Raw genomic sequence first — 22,785 nt, 5'->3', positions numbered from 1 at the left:
GAGGAGAATTTGCTAACAAATTCTTTAGGAAATTTTAGCCTGACTTCTCCACTGTGTGCAAATCATAACTACCTTAATAGAGCACAAGAGTGCATAAAATTAAGTTATTCTAGGGCAGATCCAAAACAAATGAACAGAGGAACTGCTTCCCTCTCAAAATGCTTAGGCTGTGCAGTGCTTTGCTGTGATGCTGTAGGTTTACTAGGTTCAGAAAGAGATTGGAAGATTTAATAAAAATAAAAATCTAATGACAGCTATTAAATTCAAGAATACTACTCTGTCTTAATAAGTCCCTGAGGCAGAAACTGTTAGAAGGAAGTAGATTATTTTAGAAAAGCATTGCTACAAGGATGACCTGAGTTATACTCTGTTCTATGTTTCCACTCTTGGGCACCATCAGAGACAAGATGCCAGTTTAAGTGAACTTTTGAACTCAACCACTTCAAAGCTATTCTGGTTGACATTGTAGAAAGGGTCAGTTTATTTATCTTTTCATTTCTAAATTAATTAAAAACAAAATATTTAAAATAATTTTATCTAAAAAATCAGAATTAAATAAATCATATTTCATTAAGTTATTAAATTAAGAGATTTTTGTAGTCAGAAATGTAATTCTAAATACAGTAGTCTCTATGTTTTTAGAAGTTTTTAGGCTTTTTTCCAGCTTTTGCTTTCCTTTCTACCTTGTTTTGGTAACACTTCAAACTGCACTATGTGGAAGAGAGGAAAAATTAATTTGCAATACTGGTTGATTTAGTAAAATAAATCTGTTTGCCAATCAATTCAAACTAACATTTGTTGTTCCAATATTTTTTTTTAAACTGGTATGATCCTCCAAGCCTTGACATTGTGGCTTAGGTCCAGATTTTAAACAGAATCATGACTTTAGCCTTGTGAATGATATTTTTGAAATGGGATGATGCAGACATGGAACAGCATGAAATCTTACCCTAAACTGCTTAAAAACTCAAATGAATAGAATAAAGTAATTTAGATCTGCAGGTTCCAGGTACTCTATTCTATCACTCATTGTCTCATCCAACAAACAGGACAGGGGCAAAATAAAGCAACTGGTCATCACGTTATAGCTGTGAAATAGTGGTATTTTTAACTATAGGTGGGAAATTGTCACAGCAAATGACATTTACTCCTTTTCAAGAATCTTCCATTTGTGTAAGCAAGATTTTTTCACAGTACCTTTTCCAGATTTAACAGGAATTTAAACCTTAATCCATACATTTCTAAAATGGTTTTATACTGATTTATTGTAATTTTCATCAAGTCATAAAAACTTTGAGTTTGTGCTCATTCCTTACATTTGCATACTCTTTACCACATTTGAAGCACTACTGAAACAAAGATCTTAAAATAATGAATTCTGAGATGAAAAAGATGTTCTTTTGAAAATTTTGAGTTGCAAGTCTAGTGGAGCATTAGTCATCTAAGAACATTTCTTTTTCTTTGATTCATTCCTTCAGGAGACAGAAAATCCCTGAAGTCTTAAGCACTACAAAGTTCTTAAGTAATTCCTTAAGATCTGTCTCCTTTGCTTGTTTCACTGCATTTACATAACAAAGTTAATAACTGTAATAAAGGAAAGGTAATTTTCACACCTCATAATCAAGGTCCAAATAACTGAATTCTCCTTTTGTATGAAAATGATGAGTGTGTTTATCCACTGTAAAGTTTACTTGATTGTTAAAGTGCTCAATGAGAACAGAATGCCAGTGTTGATCATCCAAAAGGCTGCCCAGTGTAATATTAATTTGGGCATTAGAAGGATGAGTTTTAGTATCACCTTAAAAGAAGAAAAATAAAAACTATTAATTCCATATAAAAATATAATTATTCAAATACATACTGCTAGTTAATCATACTCTATACATTAAAATCCACTTAACAAATTAAAAGAAGTCAAATAATGCCTAATAACTATAATAGGCTTTATGATACTGTAGCTGTTACCTAAATTAATGAGTAGGGACAGCTTCCCTTTAATTAATTCCAGGGTGATGTGGTCTCCATTTTGTCCTTCTCTGTGGAGGAGAATTCCGTCACTTTGCATTGTCTTAAACTTCAGAGAAATGACATCTTTCAGTGCACTCATGAGTTTTTGATTAAATGTGTAAATTAGACAACTTTTCCCATCAAAGCCAACCACCTCGGACCCTAAAAGTAAAAAAATGAAAGATAATGTATAATGCTAATTCTAAAGGAAACAGTTGCATATTACTTCATTATGATATGAAGTCCCACCACTAACATCCTTAGATTCACCTGTGCCTAGTAAAGTGTAGCTTATTTCTGCTATTGCTGTTCTTCCCACATGTTAAGACTGTCCTATTTTTAACGTGATGCTATTACTAGATAATAAAGCAAGGTGAGCAGGAGAGATCTGGCTTCTATACCAATCTAGTACTAAATCTCACATACTGAAAGACCTTCCTTGCCTTGAAAACATTAATTTCTCTGACAATTTCTGTTCTTACTGTATTCTTAGGGTGCAAATGTCTATTAATTTATCTGCAATTAATTCCAATTAACAAAATAAAGATGAATTATTCCAATTACATTTAACTGATTTTCAAAGCCTTCATGCAGGCTGTAGATTTAAGCCACTATTAAAATCAATCTGGATATCTGTACAGGCAGTTAAAAATAGTATTATGGCATACTATTCTAGGAAAGAAACAAAAATATTTTAAAATACAAACCCATCAACTGCGAGTAAAGCTTAGCTCTCTTCATTAAATGTTTTTGTACTGGCATCATAAACAAATCATGTCTTTGATTAAGATGAATTACTGTTTTAGTACTGGAATATAGAACTCTATATCATCAGTTTTCCAGTATAAGCATCACAGAGTCATGGAATGGTTGAGGTTGCCATCACCTCTGTAGATCATCCTGTCCAACTTCCCCACCTACAACATGGTCAGCTCCAGCAGGTTTCATATGGCCATGTCCTGTGTGTCAGATTTTGAGTATTTGTAGGGATAGAGACTACACCTCTCTGGGTAACCCATGCCAGTGTTCAACCACCATCACAGTAAAAAAAATGTATTTCATTTTGTGCTCATTACTTCTTGTCCTGTCACTGGACACCACTGAAAAGATCCTTGCTTCATCTTCTTTGCTCCCTCCCATCAGGTATTAATACATATGGATAAAATTCCCCCTGAGCCTTCTACTCTCCAGTCCCAGCTCTCTCAACCTCTACTCATATAAGACGCTCCAGTCCCTTAATCATATTTGTGACCTTTTGCTGTATTCTGTGTCTTTCTTGTAGCAGGGATCCCAGAACCAGACACAGCAATTCAGACATCTCTCGTTACCACAGCCGAGTGGAGGGGAAGGATTCATCTTCATCAACATGCTGGCTAAAACACACTTCCCGAAAAAGCCCAAGATACTGCTGGCCTTCTGTGTTGCAAGGGCATATTGCCAACTCATGGTCAACTTGATGTCTACCAGAACCCTCGCATCTTTTTCTTCAAAGCCACAGTCAGCCCTTAGTGTGTACTGGTAAACCATTGCTGGGATTATTCCTCCACGGCAGCAAGACCTTGTGATTCCCTTTGTTGAACAGCAGGAGATTCCTGTTAGCCCATTTCTCCAGCCTGTCTGGGTCCCTCTAAATAGCATCAGACCCCTCTACTATGTCAATCAGTCCTCCAAATTTTTATTGGCTGAAAACTTGCTGAACATACACCCTGCGTCATCATCCAGGTCATTAGTGAAGATGTTAAACAGCATTAAAACCCCAGTATCAACCTATGGGATACACCACTAGTGTATATATTGACTTTGGGCCACTGATTACAACTCAATCAGCCAGGAAGTTCAGTATGTTTTCAGTCCACTTCATTGTCCACCTAAACAGGTTCTACTTACCAGTTGTCTATCAGGACATTATGGGAGACAGCACCAAAACTCTTGCTAAGCTCAAGAGAACCAACACCAAACACTCCTTTTAACTCACCAAGCCATTAGAAGGCTATTAGTTTAGTCAGGCATGATTTCCTCTTCATAAATCAGTGCTGACTATTTCCAATAATCTCCTCATCCTTCATATGTTTGGAAATGTTTTCTAGGATTATTTGCTCCTTCACCTTCCTAGGGCTTGAAATTAAGCTAACCAGTTTGCAGTTTCCCGGGTATTCCTTCTTGCATTTGTTTAAGATAGAGGTGATATTTGCACGTCTTTGGACCTGCAGGTCTTTGGACCTTCAGGTCTTTGGGAACCTCTCCCAGTTACCTCTACCTTTTGAAGATAAACAAAAGTGGCCTCAGAATGATCATGGCCAGTTTTCTCAGCACTCTTGAGTGCATCCCAATAGGTCCATGGACTTAGATATGTCCAACTTTTTCAAATGTTACATAGCCTGACCATCCTGAACTAAGGTTCACCCTTCCTCTAGTCTTTACTGTGGGCCTCAGAGACCTGAGATTCCTGAAGGTAAGTCTTACCAGCAAAGACCAAGGTTAGGAGGGCATTGAGGACCTTGGACTTACCCATGCCTTTTGCCCCCAGATCCCCTGCTCCACTCAGCAGTGACCCTGTATTTTTCCTAGTCCTCCTTTTGCTTCTGATATACCTGTGGAAGCCATTCTTGTTGTCTTCCATGACCTTTATCAGTTTCAAATCCAGGTGGTTTGGCTTTCCTAACTACATCCCTGCATATTTCTTTGTTCCTCCTGGGTCATTTGACCTTGTTTCCATCTCTTGTACATTTCCTTTTTATTCCTGAGCTCAGTTAGGAGCTCTTTGCTCATCCATGCAGACCTCCTGGTAGTTTTTTTTGATTTTCAGCTGTGCTGGTTTTGGCTGAGAAAGAGTTAATTGTCTTCACTGCAGTGCCTATAGTAGTCAGGGACCTTTCCAGCTTTCCATGCTCTGTCACGTGGGCAAGAAGCTGGGCGGGGCTGGGCCACAGCCAAGACAGCTGACCCCGACTGGCCAATAGGATATTCATTCCATACCATGTGATGCCGTGACCAGTATATTAACGGGGGCAGTTGGTGCGCGGGGGTGGTTGTGGCTTGGGGACTGGTGGTGTTGGGTTGGTGGGTAATAAGCGGCTGCATCATGTGCAGGTTGTTTTGGTGGTTCATGCCTCCTTCCCCCCCTGCCCCCGCCCCAGGTTTCATGCCTCTCATTGTTTTCCATTCCATTGCATTTTTGTTGTTGTACTTTTATTGTAATTATTAAACTGTTCTTATCTCAACCCATGAGCTTTACCCTTCTGATTCTTTCCCCTGTCCCACAAATGGAGGAGTGAGCAAGCGGCTGTGTGGGGCTGAGTTGCCAGCTAAACCACAACACCAGCTTGTAAGGATAAACTTTTCTTGAGCTTGGAAGAAACAATCCTTGAAAATCAACCAGCTGTCCTGGATCCCTCTTGTCTTCAGAATGACCTCCCATGTCACTCTTCCAATCAGATCCCTGAGCATGAAAAATCCTGTTCTTCTGAAGGCCAAGGTTGTGATTCTGCTATTTGCTTTGTTCCCTTCTCTCAGGATCTTGAACTTCGCAGTCTCATCATTGTTGCAGCCAAGGCTGCCCCAACTTTCATGTCCACCACCTGTTCTTCCCTGTTTGTAACTATGATGGCCAGTAAAGTGTGTAATCTTGTCACCTCCTTGATCACCTGTGTTAGGTAGTCATTATCAGAGAATTACAGAAAACTCCTGGATTGCTTGTGCCCTGCTATGTTGTCCCACCAGCAGATATCAGAGTGATTAAAGTCCACAATACAGACGAAGACCTGTGAGCCTAAGGCTTCTTCCAGCTGTCTGAAGAAGGCCACATCCATTTCTTCCTTATCAGGCAGCCTGTAGTGGACATCCACCACAATGCCACCACCTTTGGTCTGTCCTCTAGTCCTAATCTATAAACTCTGAGTTGTCTCATCATCGGTCCCCAGGCAGAGCTCCATGCACTGCTGCTTCTTGCTCACATAAATGTTAACTGCCTTTCCTCATTGTCCTGGCTAATCCTTTCTAAACAGTGTGTGTCAACCTATGGCACCACCCTACTCAACTTCTGCTGTGTATTCCCCACATTGTGTGCATTAGCACACAGGCACTTCAGAAAGGCATCTGCTTGTGTTGATTTCTCAGAAAAAGTGTGAGAGTTGCCCCTGGCATGTTGTCCTCACAGCAGCACTTCCCTATTTCTATGTTTGCACTTGAGATGGCCAAGTGCTTGAACTTCAGCCCTGTTTTGTTGTTTCCACGTTGTCTCTTGACCACACTGCCCTGACGCCTTTGTTTCTCAAAACAGTCCACCACTTCCTCACTTGATTTTGGGCCATCATCTCCCTCCCCCATCATTCCTAGTTTAGAGCTCTCCTTATCACGTTGGCCAGCCTCTTTGAAAAGATGTTTTTGTTCTACGTGGTCAGATGGATTCTGTCTCTTCCTAGCAACTCAGAGTGTCCTAAGGTTGTTAAATCTGATTAATTTCTGCTAATGCCAGCTGTGTAACTGGATCCAACCAGTCCTCCTCAAGCACTTCTCTCTTGTCTGCAGGAACCAGAAAAACTCCATGTAAGACCCTATGATTTTGCCCCTTTGCCCCTAGAGACATGCAGTCATGTTTGATACACACCAGGCCTCCCCTGGCAGTACTGTTGGTTCCCACATGGCATAACAATAGATGAGGATAGTCTGAAAGCTGGACAAGCCTCAACAGTCTCTCCACAATATCCTGGATCTAAGTCCCTAGCAAGCAGCAAACCTCCTTAGAAAGTAGGTCAGACAGGCAAATAGGGCAACCTGTTCCAGTGTCTCACCACCCTCATCATTAAAAAATAAAATAATAAAAAAATATTATTCCTTGCATCCAATCTAAATCTACCTCTTTCTGTACAGTACCCTGTCACTACAGGTCCTGTAAAAAAAATTTATTAGAAAACCCCTTTAAGTATTGAAAGGCCAAAATAAAATGTCCCCAGAGCTGAACAACCACATCTCTCTCAGCCTTTCTTCACAGGGTAGGTGTTCCACCCCTCTCGTCACTTTTGTGGCCCTCCTCTTGACCCACTCTGGCACTCTGCCTTTCTTGTGCTGGTGACCACATAGCTGGATGCAGTACTACAGGTGGGGCCTCATGAGAGTGAAGTACAGGGGAGAATTACAGATCCCTTGACCTGCTCGATTCTGTACTGTAATAGACAAAATAATAAACTCCTGAGTTTTACAGATGAAGAAAAGGGTAATATTGAGGAATTTTCATTATTACATTATGAATGTATGCTGACTTACTCACTTACATTCATACTTCTCATGACTATGCTAAAAGGTTACAGTGTTACAGCTCCATGACAGTACTCCAATGAAGCCTACTATTTAAGACAGTGTTTTACCTAATTTCATTCAAGGTCACATACTTTCACTTTACAAGGGAAAGGGAAATGGAAAAGGAAAAGGGAAAAGGGAAAGGGAAAGGGAAAAGGGAAGGGAAATCAACCAATTTTATCTCAATAATATAAAAGAATATCTGTCAAAATCAGCACAGATTGAACAAGAGATGCACAAAGCAACTGATAATAGTAAAAAAACCTCACAGAGTATTCACAGTTCGTAAGTAAAGAAGAAAAACGTAATTATGCTTGAAAGACGTGTTTATGAAATAAATGATGTAAAGGACACTCAATAAAATATGAAGATATTTTTCAAGTGACTGACTTCTTGCAAGTCACAAGACACCCATTATATATTTACTAATTTTATTTAATTTCACTAAAAATATATCTCTACATTGCTGGCACGAAAATGAACCCAATTCAAGAAAACTATAGCACTTAAAGTCTTTCATTTGTTCTATTTTCAAAAACTCTTTTCAGGTGAATGTAGCTATCTTTTTAAATATAGTTTCTTGATACATCTTGATAATGTACTTCTTACTTATGAAGAATTCTTTTACCAAATATACAATGACAAACATGACATTCTACCTAAAAATGAATCCTATGTTGATTTTTTTATTTCATTATATCATTGAATGAATGTGGAGAGTAAAAGCATTAATCAGTGTTAAATTTAAGTAATGAATGTGAATTTTAATAGCTTTCATAAAAACTTCAATAATAGAACTTGTATGTTTTTATGTATCTAACAAACCAGTTAATTAGATATACTCTTAGTAGGTACTGATAATAGCAGGTGTTTTTAATTGGGAGTATACTCCTGTTATTAGTTATTGAGACAAGAGCATAAACATTCAGCACTGCTCTCCAATATCCTTCTCTGTTCTGCAGCGCTAGCTCCTAAGAAGCAAAATCTATTCTGTCTAAATTTGGAAAATAAACAAAATCAAACCTTCTCCCCCCACCATGCATGAATGAAGATTGTGAAGGGGCTGCAGATGTTAATCAAAATTCTTATAACATTTCTCACATATGTTTTGTCTTCACCATCTGTGCATTACCACTAGAAATTAATTGAAAGAGTTGTGAGACACAAAGCTTTGCTCTCCTACAGGGTTATCAGGATAGAAAGAATAAGCCCAAAAACCCAGAGTTCCACATAATTTTCCTCTTCTATATTTACCAGCTACTCTCAGCTTCTAAAAGTCCCTGACCTGAACATAAGACTCCATGGGTTTCTCTACACTACTATTATAAATAAGGTAAATAAAAAAGGTTGATTTGTTTTGTGAACACTCAACTTTTGTTTTCACAATTTACAGTGTATCTTTCTTAAATTAATGTAATCTAAATCTTTAATATACTGTGAAAATACCTTTGAAAGTGATGAAATGCCTCTGAGAAACTGGATATTCTGGAAGCCTCCTCACACACCGTAAGATCAAGCGTTCTAGTCATCCTGAGCAAAAGTTTTAGTTGCAATGTCTTTGTTTGAAAAACAATTTTATTTTTGTTGGTCTTTGTACTAAGTTAAATTAATGGTAATGCTCTATAAAGAAAAAGCTTAAACAATGCAAACTCTCCAGTATTTGTTATTGTTTTTAGATATCCTTAGTCCTGATCAATTGTATTAAAAGGAGAATGCTCTCTGTCCCTTTCTAGTTTTGGGGAAAGCAGACTGAAAATGTTCATAGCGTTCAGCAAAATTAGGTAAATCAGGACTTAGGTATTGTTTTAAACAAAGCCTTTTGGGGGAAATAAAGAAGTGGCATGTTAAAATTGTTCATAGTCAACCACATTTAAAATTATTTTTTTTTAATCACATTCACATCAAGTCCTTAAAAGCACATTATCCCAGTTATGAAGAGAATGGAAAGACCTTTCTTTGACTGATGTGCCATCAATTTTATGCATTCCAGCCAGGAAGGGAATGTTCAAAAAGCGTCAACACATTTAATAGTGTTACAGGACTCTGGAAGAGGGTTTGCATATCACCATATCTTCAGTGCTTGTTGTTAGGCACTGCATCCAACAATGTTTTAATGTACAGCGTGCATTTAGTTCCTAGTTATGTTCCTCCTACAACAATTTTATACAATTGCCATTTTCACATTTAAACCTGTCTTTCTGTCTGTCATATGAAATTTTTTTTCTAGTTTTAGCTTACTGGTTTTCAGAGGATGAAAGGAGAAAGAGAGTGCTGTAACGAAGAGAGAAAGAATAAGTCAAAAAGACTTCTATCTCCCTTTTTTAGTGCCAGGGGATAGCTTAGCCTAAGCTCTGTTTAGCATGGCTTAATTGTCACAGTCTGACAATCTGACACAGGAAATATCTGTAGCAATTCACCAGTCTCTTTGGCACACACTAAATGAAAAGAACTACCAGGCAGAGGCTGAGAGAGACTTTGGGGTGGGGCTTTTTTGGCAGCACGGAGTGTTTGTTGTGTAGTCATGGCACAAGCAGATCTCATTAATCCACATGAAGCCAGGTAGTTCATCTGGAGGTAGAAAACAACTTCCTTTCTTTCTTACATGAAAAAGACTGTAAAACATGAGTAAGACAAATGAGGAACATGGCAGAGGTAGCAGAGTGAGGAAGGAGAAGAACTAAACACAAAGAATACAGGGGAACTCTTTTAATGTTTCATATAACTCCATAACATACTACCCTTATTTAACATTTCTATTTTTTAAGTTCTAAAAGGCAAAAATTGAAGGATATGTTCTGGATGGGTGCTTTACAAACATATAAAATGGGACAGTCCTTAGCCTAAAAATTTTACAGTAAAATAGAAGTTCTGTGTAAAATAAAGGAAACAAAACTCATAATAACCTGGTTTATCTTATGGACCACTATCATGGACATCACCAAACCTCATTGAGACTATAATTAAAGAAAAAATGTCAGTTCTGAGGATATGAGGCTAAGTTATTCAGCGTTGCACAGAGCAGGAACTTGAAAGTACTGCCAACAGTTGTCCTGTAAGTATTACTTCACTAAGAGAGTAATGACTTCTTTCGGATGTAACAGACATACATTTTTCAGCACTGCTCTATGGAAACGTAAGCTCAATTTTATATGTTCTTGAAGTTTTAGTTTTAGTTGTGTAATTTGGAACAAATAAGACTGAAGAAAGAAATTACTACATTTGCATTTGAATGCAGAACACAGTGCACATATTAGGTGGTAAATGGAAAGAGAGTTGTTTATTCTTACAATATAAGACCCAGTGAGATCTCTCTGAAGGGAAGAATGAGAAATGGAAAATCTGGAAAGTGTGAATCAAAGTTAAAGTAAGTATCACTGGCATTTCTGTGTTTCTTTATTTTCTGGTCCCACCAGGAAAAGTACCTGGCAATTCAGAAAGAGCCAGGCATAGTTACTGTAAGAATAACTACATGTCAACCATAAGCAGAAAAAGAAGGAAAACATAGGTCCACTGTTAAACAGAAAAGGAGAGTCAATCACCAATGATGCTGAAAAGGCAGAGGTCCTCAACACCTTCTTCACCCCTGTCTTTACCAACACTGTTTGGTCCCAGGCTTTGGGAACGAAATTGCCGATTGATCCAAACACTGACCCACCTTCAGTGAAGGAAGAGTTAGTACATGAATGACTACAGGAGCTTGACCCCTACAAATCAATGGGTCCTGATGCCATCCACCCAAGGGTGTTGAGAGAGCTGGCTGACATCGTTGCAAGGCCACTCTCCATAATTTTTGAGAATTCATGGAGAATGGGAGATGTCCCAGAGGACTGGAGGAAAGCAAATGTTAAGCCTATCTACAAGAAAGGCTCGAGGGAGGATCCGGGTAACTATAGGCCCATCAGCCTTACTTCAATCCCTGGGAAAGTTACTGAATGAATCCTCCTGGGGGCCATCACAAATCAAATGAAACACGTGATTGGGAAAAGCCAACATGGCTTCACTAAAGACAGATCGCGCTTGACAAACCTGGTGGCCTTCTATGACAAAGTCACTTGCCTGGTTGACATGGGGCAAGCGGTGGACATTGTCTACCTGGACTTCGCCAAGGCCTTTGATACGGTTCCCCATGGCCTCCTCCTGGAGAAATTAATGTGTTATGGCCTAGACAAGTGGTCTGTGCAGTGGGTGGGGAAATGGCTGACAGGCCGCACCCAACGGGTGGTGGTAAATAGCTCCTTTTCCAAGTGGCAACCTGTCACAGGTGGGGTCCCCCAGGGATCAATATTGGGCCCAATGTTATTCAACATCTTTATAAATGATATGGATAATGGCATCAAGTGTAGCCTAATGAATTTTGCTGATGACACCAAGTTGAGTGCGGAAGTAGACACTCCAGAAGGGAGAGCTGCTCTGCAGGGAGATCTGGATAAGCTGGAAGAGTGGGCCAGCAAGAACTTTATGAAGTTCAACAAGGAGAATTGTAAGGTCATGCACCTGGGAAAACATAATCCGGGAGTGCAGCACAGACTGGGATCCACCTGGCTGGAGAGCAGCTCTGTGGAAAGGGACCTGGGGGTCCTGGTGGACTGGAAGCTCACCATGAGCGAAGAGTGTGCTGCTGCGGCCAAGAAGGCCAACAGGATGCTGGGTTGCATCAAAAAGGGCATCACCAGCAGAGGTAAAGAGTTTGTCAGGCCACACGTGGAGTACTGTGTACAGTTCTGGTCCCCTCTATACAGAAAGCATGTGGACAGGCTAGAAGGGGTCCAGAGAAGAGCCACCAAGATGATCGAAGGACTGGGAAGCCTGCCATATGAGGTTAGGCTGTTAGGCTGGGAGAACTGGGTTTGTTCAGCCATGAGAAAAGGAGGCTTAGAGGGGATCTCATCACCCTGTACCAGTACTTAAGGGGTAGCTACAAAGAAGATGGAGACTCCCTTTTTACAGAGTCACATGGAGAGGACAAGGGGGAATGGACACAAGTTGCTCTTGGGGAGATTCCAATTGGCAGTTTTCCAATTGGAAAATTTTTCACAGTGAGGACAGTCAACCATTGGAATAATCTCCCCAGGGAAGTGGTTGACTTGACCACATTGGACACCTAAAAGGTTCATCTGGACAGGGTGCTGGGCCATCTTGTCTAGACTGTGCTCCTTCTAGAAAGGTTGGACTAGATGATCCCGAGGTTCCTTCCAACCTGTGATTCTGTGATTCTGTGACTTCCTGTCTGATAAATGGAGGAAGAGACTGCAGAGAAAGAATTAATCTTTCAAATCACTAAATATATTTTAGAACTATAAGACTTTAATGACCTGGTTTGTCTTCAACAGAAACCACTGCATTGAACTACTAAAAGCACATGGTAATTCTAGATGTTCAAAATGAAAAAAAGAGATGATAAACAGTCTGTAATTCATTTGGAATGGAAGCATATATACATAGAAAAAATAAGCAGTTCAAGAACTCACAACATAATTAATACAGAGAAAATCTTAACCAAGTTAAAAAAAAATTTCCGTATTTTTAACACTACCACATCCTTTATTTACTGCATTACAATGGATAATAGATGAAGTAGATATTCCTTTTAAATTCAGCCTAATATTAGAAGGTAGTTATTGTTGATTTGTTTCCATAAGCTATCTATAGGATTGATCCTGTACCAACTAAATAAAATACAGGAAAACACAAAATCTTCCTCAAAAGTAGTTATTGACCACACACAAAATGTTTTAATGATGTAACTGCTTATTTTGTACATTTTGTTATTTTTAGTAACATGGACAATATCTCCTTTTTGTCCTTTAAGACTTGTAAATTTTCCATTGGCGGCATGGCAATAGGGATGTCACAGAAGAGACCCATAAGATACCTTGCAAAGTGTGATATAGAAAACTACAGTAGTGAGTACAGATAATTGAAGTCTAGATTTTAGGCGTGTGCAAAAGAAGGCTTTTCAGTTTGGAAATATTTTAGAACAAGACTTGAGTAAGGATTTAAACATTATTTAATGCACAAGGAAAGGACTGGGAAGAAGCAAAGCTGATTGACTTTCAGTGAAGCTTAGAGTCAGGAAAGAATGCACTCTCATCAAGTATCACAGAGAACAGATTTCAAATGCGACACTCAGATGAGCTTCCAGGTGAGAATGATAAAGTCATCTGTTCAGCCTCCATTTTTAATTTTTAGTAGTCCTGGCATTTAAAACACTGGAGGGTAAGTTGAATTTTGACCACATTTCTCAGCTACAGCATTATCATTAGATTGTTCTAGGAACAATCTAATCTAAGTCATGTTCCCTTTGTCCAGGCAGATGTCACTGAGGAATTCCGTGTGTTTTTAGCTTCTCACACCCTTCTTCTGGCATGAGCTGTCTGTTCTTTGGGATGGGGCAGTTAGCTCATTTCTGAGGTGACCTAATCTCCTGCAGTGAGGTTGAAATTTTCAATATCCTTAATTAATTGTCTTTTACTCATTTTACAAAGCCAAGTTTAAGGCAGAAAGCCCAGAGATGTGTTTTACTGATGTTCAGTTTAAAGTCAGATACTGATGAGTGGAAATAGAAGAGATCTATATGAAGACCATTCAGAAAGGATCAGCCATGTAAAGCATGACTTAAGCATAGAAGTTGAAAAAAAATATCCTTCAGAAAAAATCCCCAACAGATGAAAGTACTTAACACAAGCAGTTAAAGAGGTTGCTTAAAATAAAATTTGTTTCCCTCATAGACAAAAGATGTGGAGAATAAAAAGCAATAAAACAACTTGCTAAGAGGAATATTTTTGAAAAAGTCCAAGGATGAAAAACTATAACGGGAAGACAACAGGAAGATTTACATTGTCCAGCAGATCAATACAACCATAAGACTTATACATTTGTCTTCCAAATGCTTATAACAGTTATTAATATTTTATTAATGACAGAAAATTATTCTAAATGTACTCCTTAAATATATAACAACTTTGCAATGTCCTTCAATTGTGTATTTGTGGGTCTATGTACTTGTCCTGTTATTGGTTCAGAACAAAGACCATATATATTTAAAATTGTAAACATTTTTCCATATTTTACCCTTCAGGTGAAAAGTATACTATGTTAAAAATCAGTTTTTAAGTCTATCAAAAAAAGAGCTTGCAGTAAATCAGTTATTGGATTATGTCCACACCATTCATTCCAACACAGAAAGAACTGGGAAATAAGCATCACAAATTGTTAGATGATGCAGAAATAGTGAAGTCTGCACATAAACTTACTAAATCAGTTTTATTCAAGATTAAATTTAAGCTTAGAAATCGACTTTCAAGTGTAATTTAGGTAGCAAAAGACAATAATGAATAGTGGTCTAATTTAGCTGATTCAGCAAAGCACTTACTGTATGTGCATCCATATACTTCAATGCGCATTCCAATTCTGCCATTCTGATTCCAGTCCAAAGGCACAAAACGGAGAAATCTTGCTTTAATGGAATGCTGAAGCTTATAGTATACAACACTGTCCGCATTTGTGTTTCCAGAAAAGGCCTGGAAGAAAATGAAGAGATCAGTCACATCCAAATTGAATACAAAAATATATAAAAATGTTGCTGATTTTTTCATTTTATACCCTCATCTGGCAAAAAGTCAAACACAGGAATAAAATGTAATTGTCAGTGAATTCCATAGGAGCAACCACTGAATCAACCTTGAATATTCTTCTGGATTAAGGCATCTGTGTATTTAGTACTGACACCACAGTCACAGAAAAAATCTCACACCTTCTAAAATTTAAGTGATGAAACATTTCAAACTTTCAACATTCAAACACTTGATTCACAAAATGTGTAAAACATCCTGGCATTTCTGTGTATTGTACCATTGAATAATTTTTCATAAGACAACAAAGTGAGCACTATGATTTCCTCTTACCAAAAGGTTAGATAAAATTCATTGTAAACCTGTGTTTTAGATGCATACTATGCTGAATCCAAAAAGTGCTTAGACTGACAGGTCATGGTGTTGAATGTCTCTGGTTTCCAGCTAAAGAATCCAGAGTATTATAAAGGGATTTCAGTTCAGTGTCCTGTTGAAAAGAAAAATCTAAATTTCAACTTTTTTTCCAAAGTGAGAGATAAAAAATTGAAGTATTATCACAGAAATATTTTTGGCAGTATTTAACTGATAAGACTACTTTCCTTTTTTGTTATATAAAGAAAACATAAAGAAATGTAAAGAAAAACATAAGAAAACTAAAGAGCTGCAATCATGAATTCTAAAGACAGGAGAAGATTTCTGATTTTGTTGGTTACATGTTCAGGTATTGTGGGCGGTTTTTCTTCTCATTGTCTGTGATATGTGAAGCAGAAAGGATTTGTTCAAACATTATGGATTTAAATATCTGATAAATTAGACAGAAATACATCTCTGAAATATTTTGATGAGCAAAATCAAAAAGATTACACATTTCTGGATATATGGACAGTACCGTTGCTATAGCTATAAGCCATAGATGTTGCAACTGCAGAAGTATATATAAACCAATATCTTCAGGTATGCAGCTTCTCTTTCCATAAGTTTTTGAAGCAGATGTGAGCTTAATTGCATTCATTATTTACCCTCCTATATGTGAATCTTTGCACTTTCCCTCCCCTGTACTAGTAAAATTTTAATAAATTCTTATCTCTGAACATTCAGTAGAATAAAAAAGAAAATGAAAGAAAAAAAAGATAACAGCTAGTGAATGGGCTCATTACAGCTAACCTATTAAGCTGGTAATATACAATGAGAGTTAGTAACTCTGAACGTCCACACCACTTTCAGCTTCATGCTTTATAATTTCACTATCACAGCAGGTGAAGGTGGAAGCATGTTAAAATGAACACCACAGAAGAGCTGCTCTTTCAAGAGTGAGACCCCTCCAGACCTCTTGTCCCTTCAAATCCTATTTGCAGCATGTAACAAATATAGCCACCGATGAAAGTGCCAATTAGTTTGTTGATTGAACAAGAACCCAGGCCCCAAAAGTTTAAGTACGGTGAACAAATGAAGTGTTCGATTAAGATTTAAATTTTTTCCAAAATAATTTTCTGATTGCGGCCACCTTTTGAAAATTTCTTGTTAAGTTCAGAGTACAGAATGTGTATTGCTTGATTTTTTACTGCAGGGTATACTTAAGGGATGTGTTCTTAATTTAAAATCAGGGTTTTGACTTCAGTAACAGCCTAAAAGTAAATCAAACTACTCCTTAAACCATTCAGAATGGTCAGGTTAGAAATCAATATTTTTAACTGTCATTTTACATTTTATCTTGGAAGAACATATTTTCAAGTGTATCAAATGAGTATTAGGTGGGTCTTTATTGATGATTTTTAAACACTCTAAAGGATAAAATACATAGTTTGGGTCCTTTCTTAGTTTTAATCCTTTTCACAAGAAGGAGGAAGAGGAGGCAATCAGGCAGCTTTTCCTCCAGACTACAACTACGAAAGGCATAGCTGAAGCCTATGAAAGTAGCTTGTAGGCTTTTTAGAGGAGAAGCGTATTCAACATGACAGACACAGTCCTGTCTTTATAGTAGAATGTGATTACTGTTTCACAGTCCAATCCAGCAGTCATTAAAACACACAATTATAACCATATAATGAACTTCATTACTCCATCCCCTGCCTTCTTCAGACTGTTCAGATCACTTGGTTCTTGTGCCAAATCACTCGAAGGGAAAGTACCAATATTTTAGATTATTCAGAGTTGTCACAACCTATGCAAACATTGGATAGTTAAAAAGTCACAATGTGACCTCAGTTAATATGACATAATAAGTATGGTTTGTATAAATATGAATGGGGTTGTAAAGTTAACCCCTCCAATATAACTGCCTACTGAATCTTAGTTGGTGCTTTTACAGATACTATATTATACTGCTTTTTAATAGCATGAAGACATACCATCTTTCTTAAAGAATACAGTTTTTGAAACACAGAAACACTATACTGCAGTTTAGCCTTAAACGGTACCAGGGGCACTCAGCAGCATAGATGTCTAACTAGGTAGCTCTTCACGGCCTATTTGATTCCACAAAGGAAAAGTACCCTCGGCTATACTCAAGCCTGAAATAAGGACCTACTCTGAAACTTGTTTTAACCCTCCAACTCAGTCTCTAGCCCTGTAGTTTCTTTACCTCTAGCTGTTTTAATTCTGCTTTGAAGACAGAATTATTCAGTTCATTATGGCATGAGAAATCACACATGTGTTCTGGACTGTATTAGTAAAGTTAAAGCCTGTGTGTAGAAGGGCATCACCAAGCTCAGAACGATTGTAAAGGTAAGCTTACATCAAGATAAGGTAAAAAGGAAGTTGTTTTCCCTTCCATCCTCCATTTTGAAAGCAAATGTGGTTTTAGACTAAGGGTAACACCAGCATCATGTCCAAAACTTCCCCAGAAAGTACCATAGGTAAAGGTGTGTATGAGACATACTCTGTTTATACTGAGCCACACTTTAGATCGCCTACAACAGATGATGGTTATTTAAGAAACATACTAATATTCATATAATATTATATCATAATATTATCCAAAAAATTTTGAACATGTTATTCCACTCTAGTAAAATGACCCACCAGTCAGGAGAACAAGCTGCATACTGCTGTTAGTGCCATCCTTCTTATATAAAATTTCTCATCTGTGACTGCTTGACAGACTTTTTTCACTCCATCACTTTTCCTGACAGTGATGCATCAAACCCCAAAACAGAACTGAATGCCCAAATAAAATGTATGAAAGAAGAACTATGGGGTTGTTAGGCAAAGCTTTCTAATATCTGTGGCTATAACAGTTACTAGTTTCTCTGGCCAGATGCAAAAGACACACTTGGCTATTTTAGACAAGTGTTGTAAAAGCATAGACTCCACTGGTGACTTTAATTCTGCCAAGTCTGAAAACTGGCTGAACAGTTGGTCCTAGAGAGTGGTGACCAGTGGCACAAAATCTGTGTGGAGCCCATTAATGAGCAGTGTACACCAGGGTTCAATACTGGATTCAATCCTGTTTAACATTTTCATTAACGATCTGGGTGATGGGACAGAGTGTACCCACTGCAAGTTTCCTGGTGACATCAAAACTTGTGTGAGTGCCTACAAGTTCCATGTAATAGTATTGTGCAGCCATTGTCAACAAGCTGGAGAAGTGGACCAACAAGGACCTCATCACGTCCAGCACAGGGAAGTGCAAAGTCACAAAATTAAACATAAGCCAGCAATGTGTCATTATTGCAAAGAAATCTAATGGCATCCTCAGCTGAATTAGACAAAGTATTGCCAGAAGGTGGTGGGAGATTTTCCGTCCCATTTATTCAACACTGGTGAGGCCACACCTGGAATACTGTGGCCAGAGAAATGAACATACTGGAGAGAATTCAGGAAAGGTCCATGAGGATGATGAGACTGGAGCTTCACCCATGAAAGGCAGACAGCTGTTCAGCATAGAGAAGAGGAGGCTCAGGGGGGATGTTATCAGTGTATATAAATACTTGAAAGGAGGACATAAAGAACATGGAGCCAGGCTCTTTCCAGTGGTGTCCCATGGTAGGATGGGAGGCTGTGGACACAAACTCAAACACAGAAAGTCCTGTCTGAACATAGGGAAAACTTTTTACTGTAAAGAAATAATTTTTTCCAGAGACCTGGAACAGGCTGCCCTAAGAGTTTGTGGATTCTGCATCCCTGGAGATCTTAAAAAGCCTTCTGGACCTGCTCCTGGGCAACCAGCTCTAGATGACCATGCTTAATCAGGGGTGTTGGACCAGATGACTTCCAGAGGTCCTTCCAACCTCAATCATTTTTGTGATTCTGTCATATCTGGTTTCACTTTATAAAATGGAGTTTTTGTGTGGACTTTTTTTGAGCCAGGTGATGGGAGGTAAAAAAACCCCCAGAATTCCTAATGCAACATGAGACTGAAATCCCAGCGGAACCTCTGTGAGGCTCAGGTCTCCAGGTTCACCTCCTCCGTGCTGTGGGGACTAACAATGGGAACATCTAAATGCAACACAAAGGAGTGCACCAAAAACCTGACACACAAAACACCCCTCAGGGGCATAAATTCCTTTCAATACTCTCTGAATATTGTTGTTTGACCATGGAAAATATTCACTTTTCAGTCCTCTGTTCTCTTTTCTTTTGCCCAAATTATTTTTTCTTCTGTAAAATTTCTGGGCCTATACCTCCTCTTCAGACTTTTAATTCAATCTTGATCTTAAAGCTAAATGATTTGGATTTTCTGGTGATGGTGGTACAGTTTTGTACTACTTCTGTCATTTTTACTGGTTTCTCTTCCTGGGAAGTAGTAAGCCATGAATCACAGCTCTTCTGGACACCGTACCTGGTGAGCATTCTCTAAATCCTCACATAGTTCTTACAGCTTTGCATCAATGTCAGTCAAAAGCAGGATACTGAGGTAAACTGTACCGATATTCTTTCAGAATATCTCTTTCTAGTATTTCTCCACATTGGGCCAGTATTTTATTCACTGGGATATTATGCCATGTTTCTTTCTTATTTTTGTGTTTCACTGTGTGAGTAGAATGTCAGCATAAGTTTACATAAAAGAACAACTCAAGAAGTAGCAGATGAATAGAGGATGAGACCACATCTACCACGTAATTTATCAGAGGCAACAGCTGACATTTGTGAATGGAACCAATACTAGAGATTCTTTCTGTCTTTTATTTTTTTGTTGTTGTTTGGGGTTTGGTTTAATTTTGTTTTGTTTTGTTTTTCTTTTAGAGAAAAAATATTTGAAACAGTTTCCTTTCATATTAATATAGAAGAGGAAGATTTTAATGTCTAAAAAATAAGGTAACAACAAAAGCTTGTGGGTTTTGTTTATTTTTGCAGCAGCAGCAGTTGGATAGCCCATTAAATCAACAGCACTGCAGGGGTGTGTAAACAGGGTATGAATCTAGGGCCCTTGAATGGCTACTGCTAGCCAGCAGGAGTCTATCACTAGTTAGCCATGTTCCTTCGGAAATGTGCCTAATAAAAGCAGTGCCTTTTTTCCTTCTTTATTTTCTTTCATGTTCAGCAGATCTGGAAAGGCACTTCATTGTCTAGATGTCATGGTGTAGTGATTAATGTATGCATTAAAAATATCTTAATGTAAACCACCAGAGCCAACTACTTTTTTTAATTCTTCCACCTATGTTATTTCCTGTTTCATTCATCCATATGTAGCAATAAATTTTATGTGAAGTAACTTGTCACCATTGGAGGGAGATCTTGTATTAGCACAACTGGATACAACTATAAGGTTTGTTAATCCTCCCTTAAAAATGATCATATCAACTATTCTTTATTAATTCCCAATATACAATAATGAAACTACTATACTTTATTTATTATTACCTAAGCACATGTACCTCACAGATATTCTCTGAAAACTGAAAATGTGAATGTGTTTCATAATATTACTGGAGTTCTAAACAATCTTTATCTTCAATGACTTTCAAAGATTAACTAATTCTTCATCTGAAATGAATATAGATATACTATTTAAAATATGGAACTGTAGTCCATGAATTTGGATTCTGATATTCTAAAAGTAACTGTGATGATTTCTGAGGATAACAAGCAAAGAAGTTTTCAATGGAAGTGTTATGACAATTTATTTTCACTATTTTTCTTTATTTTTAATAAATCTATTTGAAAGAATCTGTAAAATATGAACATATTAAATTTTTAATCTGAGCTATGGTGCAACTGTCCTTTCTACTTTAAAATCTGTTTGAACTTTAACCACTAGTGTGCTGGGTAAATAAATGTTTTTACTACTAGTATTTAATGTTAAATGTCAAATGAAATACTTTTACCTACTTAGAAATAATAAGCCCCATAAATGTTATGAAATGTTTTCAAAGAGCAGTAAACCATTTAACCTGTTTATTCCATGTCTACTTGTTAAAAGTCATGAAATTTGGGGGGATGGTGTATTTCTCGTTATATAAAATTTAGGTCGGAACCAGGATTCATGATTATACTTCCACAGCACATATCATAGCACAGACACTAAGAAAGAAATAATAAATAAAGATAATTTAGGTACTTTATAACTAGAATATCTATGATGCAAAAGCAGTGTGTCTACCGAAATGTCAAAACAGTACGTGGGAATACTGTTTGCTCAAAGCAATATAAAACAACCTGTCTTAATATTACAGCATAACATTCCTTTGCATACAATTTCACACTTTGAAATGAAATGAAATTAAATGACCAGAAAGAAAGGGAGGAAAAGTCTTTAACTATGCAATGTAAAAATGGCAGAGCAAATGCTTTGTAGCTCTTATGTCCTGAGGTTCATAGACAATAAAATAGTTCAATGAAAAGGCTTCCTACTAAATTTATTTCCATGGTTTTTCATCTGTGAAGTCTCACCATTTCTAACCTTAGAGAAATGCCTGTATATGAATTCTGTAACTCATCATCATGGACTTACAATAGTGTATAACACACAAAGACAACCTAATGTTAATCACTTTCTTATGTTACTACAACTTCCAAATAAGTCAAATATTTCACCCATCTCACCAAAAACTTCAGCAGCAATATATAACTATTTTTTATATAATGTTTGCCATTCTGGTTATAAGAAAATCTTTTAAAAGCAAGCTGCTTGCATGCTATATTCTTTACTCTGTTGAAATATACTATGAGATGAAACCCCAGAGAAACTCACTTTAGAGATTAAGCTTTTCAGATAAACTGTAAATAATAAGGTTCAAAGACCTTTCTGTACATTAGTACTAATTCTGTATTACATTTTAGCATAAATGTTCAGCAAGTGTATGTTAAGTTTGCATTCAGAAGTAGTTATCAATGAGTATGAAAAATTAAAACCAATGTATTAGATATTTCCAGTTAAGAACATTTGGAGTACAAAAGCAGAGGTTCAGATTTCCAGGAATGTCAGCATTCAAAGTACCCACAGTGAAAATACATGGGACAACAAGGTAATCCCTCTAATTCAGTTTCCTGATGACATTCTTTATCCCTCATTTAGTTAATCAGACTTCTGGTTGACCACTTTTATTCTGCATTGAAATAGACTAAGACTACTTAGACTTTTATAGAAACCAAAGGCAAAGTGACTCAGAGCTATACCTAACTGATATATTTATTAAAATAGTCATTCAGATAAAAAGTTAAAACTTGTCACTTGCCTAATGTGATCAAATATAAAGGATTAAGCAGATGAACACCAACATATTCTCCACCATGTAACTTCAATGTGCAATTTTTCACAACAGATTTTCTATTTCAACAGGATTATTATGTCTACGCAAGGCTTTCATTTTGATCAAGCCCTCCTTCTTCTGTGTTGTAGGCAGCAAGTCTACATCACTTTGGGATGAAAAACATGGCTAGATGGATAAATGAAGCATTTGGTGTTCAGAATAAAAACCTGGGTCCTGACCTAAATTGGTTATGTAAGAATTTTTGTTGTCCATGCATATTC

At 37.5% G+C, this 22,785-nt stretch overlaps 1 protein-coding gene across 1 annotated transcript in view; it reads right to left on the bottom strand.

Moving 5' to 3' along the window:
- The window catches only part of CNTNAP4 (contactin associated protein family member 4), a 240,911-nt gene that overhangs the window by 81,943 nt on the left and 136,183 nt on the right, over window positions 1-22,785 (bottom strand). The window contains exons 4-6 of the mRNA XM_075079004.1: window positions 14,675-14,822; window positions 1,966-2,169; window positions 1,614-1,798 (exon numbers count right to left, since the gene is read on the bottom strand). Coding sequence (XP_074935105.1) covers window positions 1,614-1,798; window positions 1,966-2,169; window positions 14,675-14,822 — 537 coding nt within the window. The remainder of the gene's footprint in view (window positions 1-1,613; window positions 1,799-1,965; window positions 2,170-14,674; window positions 14,823-22,785) is intronic.

The sequence above is a fragment of the Phalacrocorax aristotelis genome, chromosome Z (assembly GCF_949628215.1).
Source record: "Phalacrocorax aristotelis chromosome Z, bGulAri2.1, whole genome shotgun sequence".
Classification (NCBI taxonomy): Eukaryota; Metazoa; Chordata; class Aves; order Suliformes; family Phalacrocoracidae; genus Phalacrocorax; species Phalacrocorax aristotelis.
This window is presented reverse-complemented; position numbering and strand designations above follow the sequence as displayed.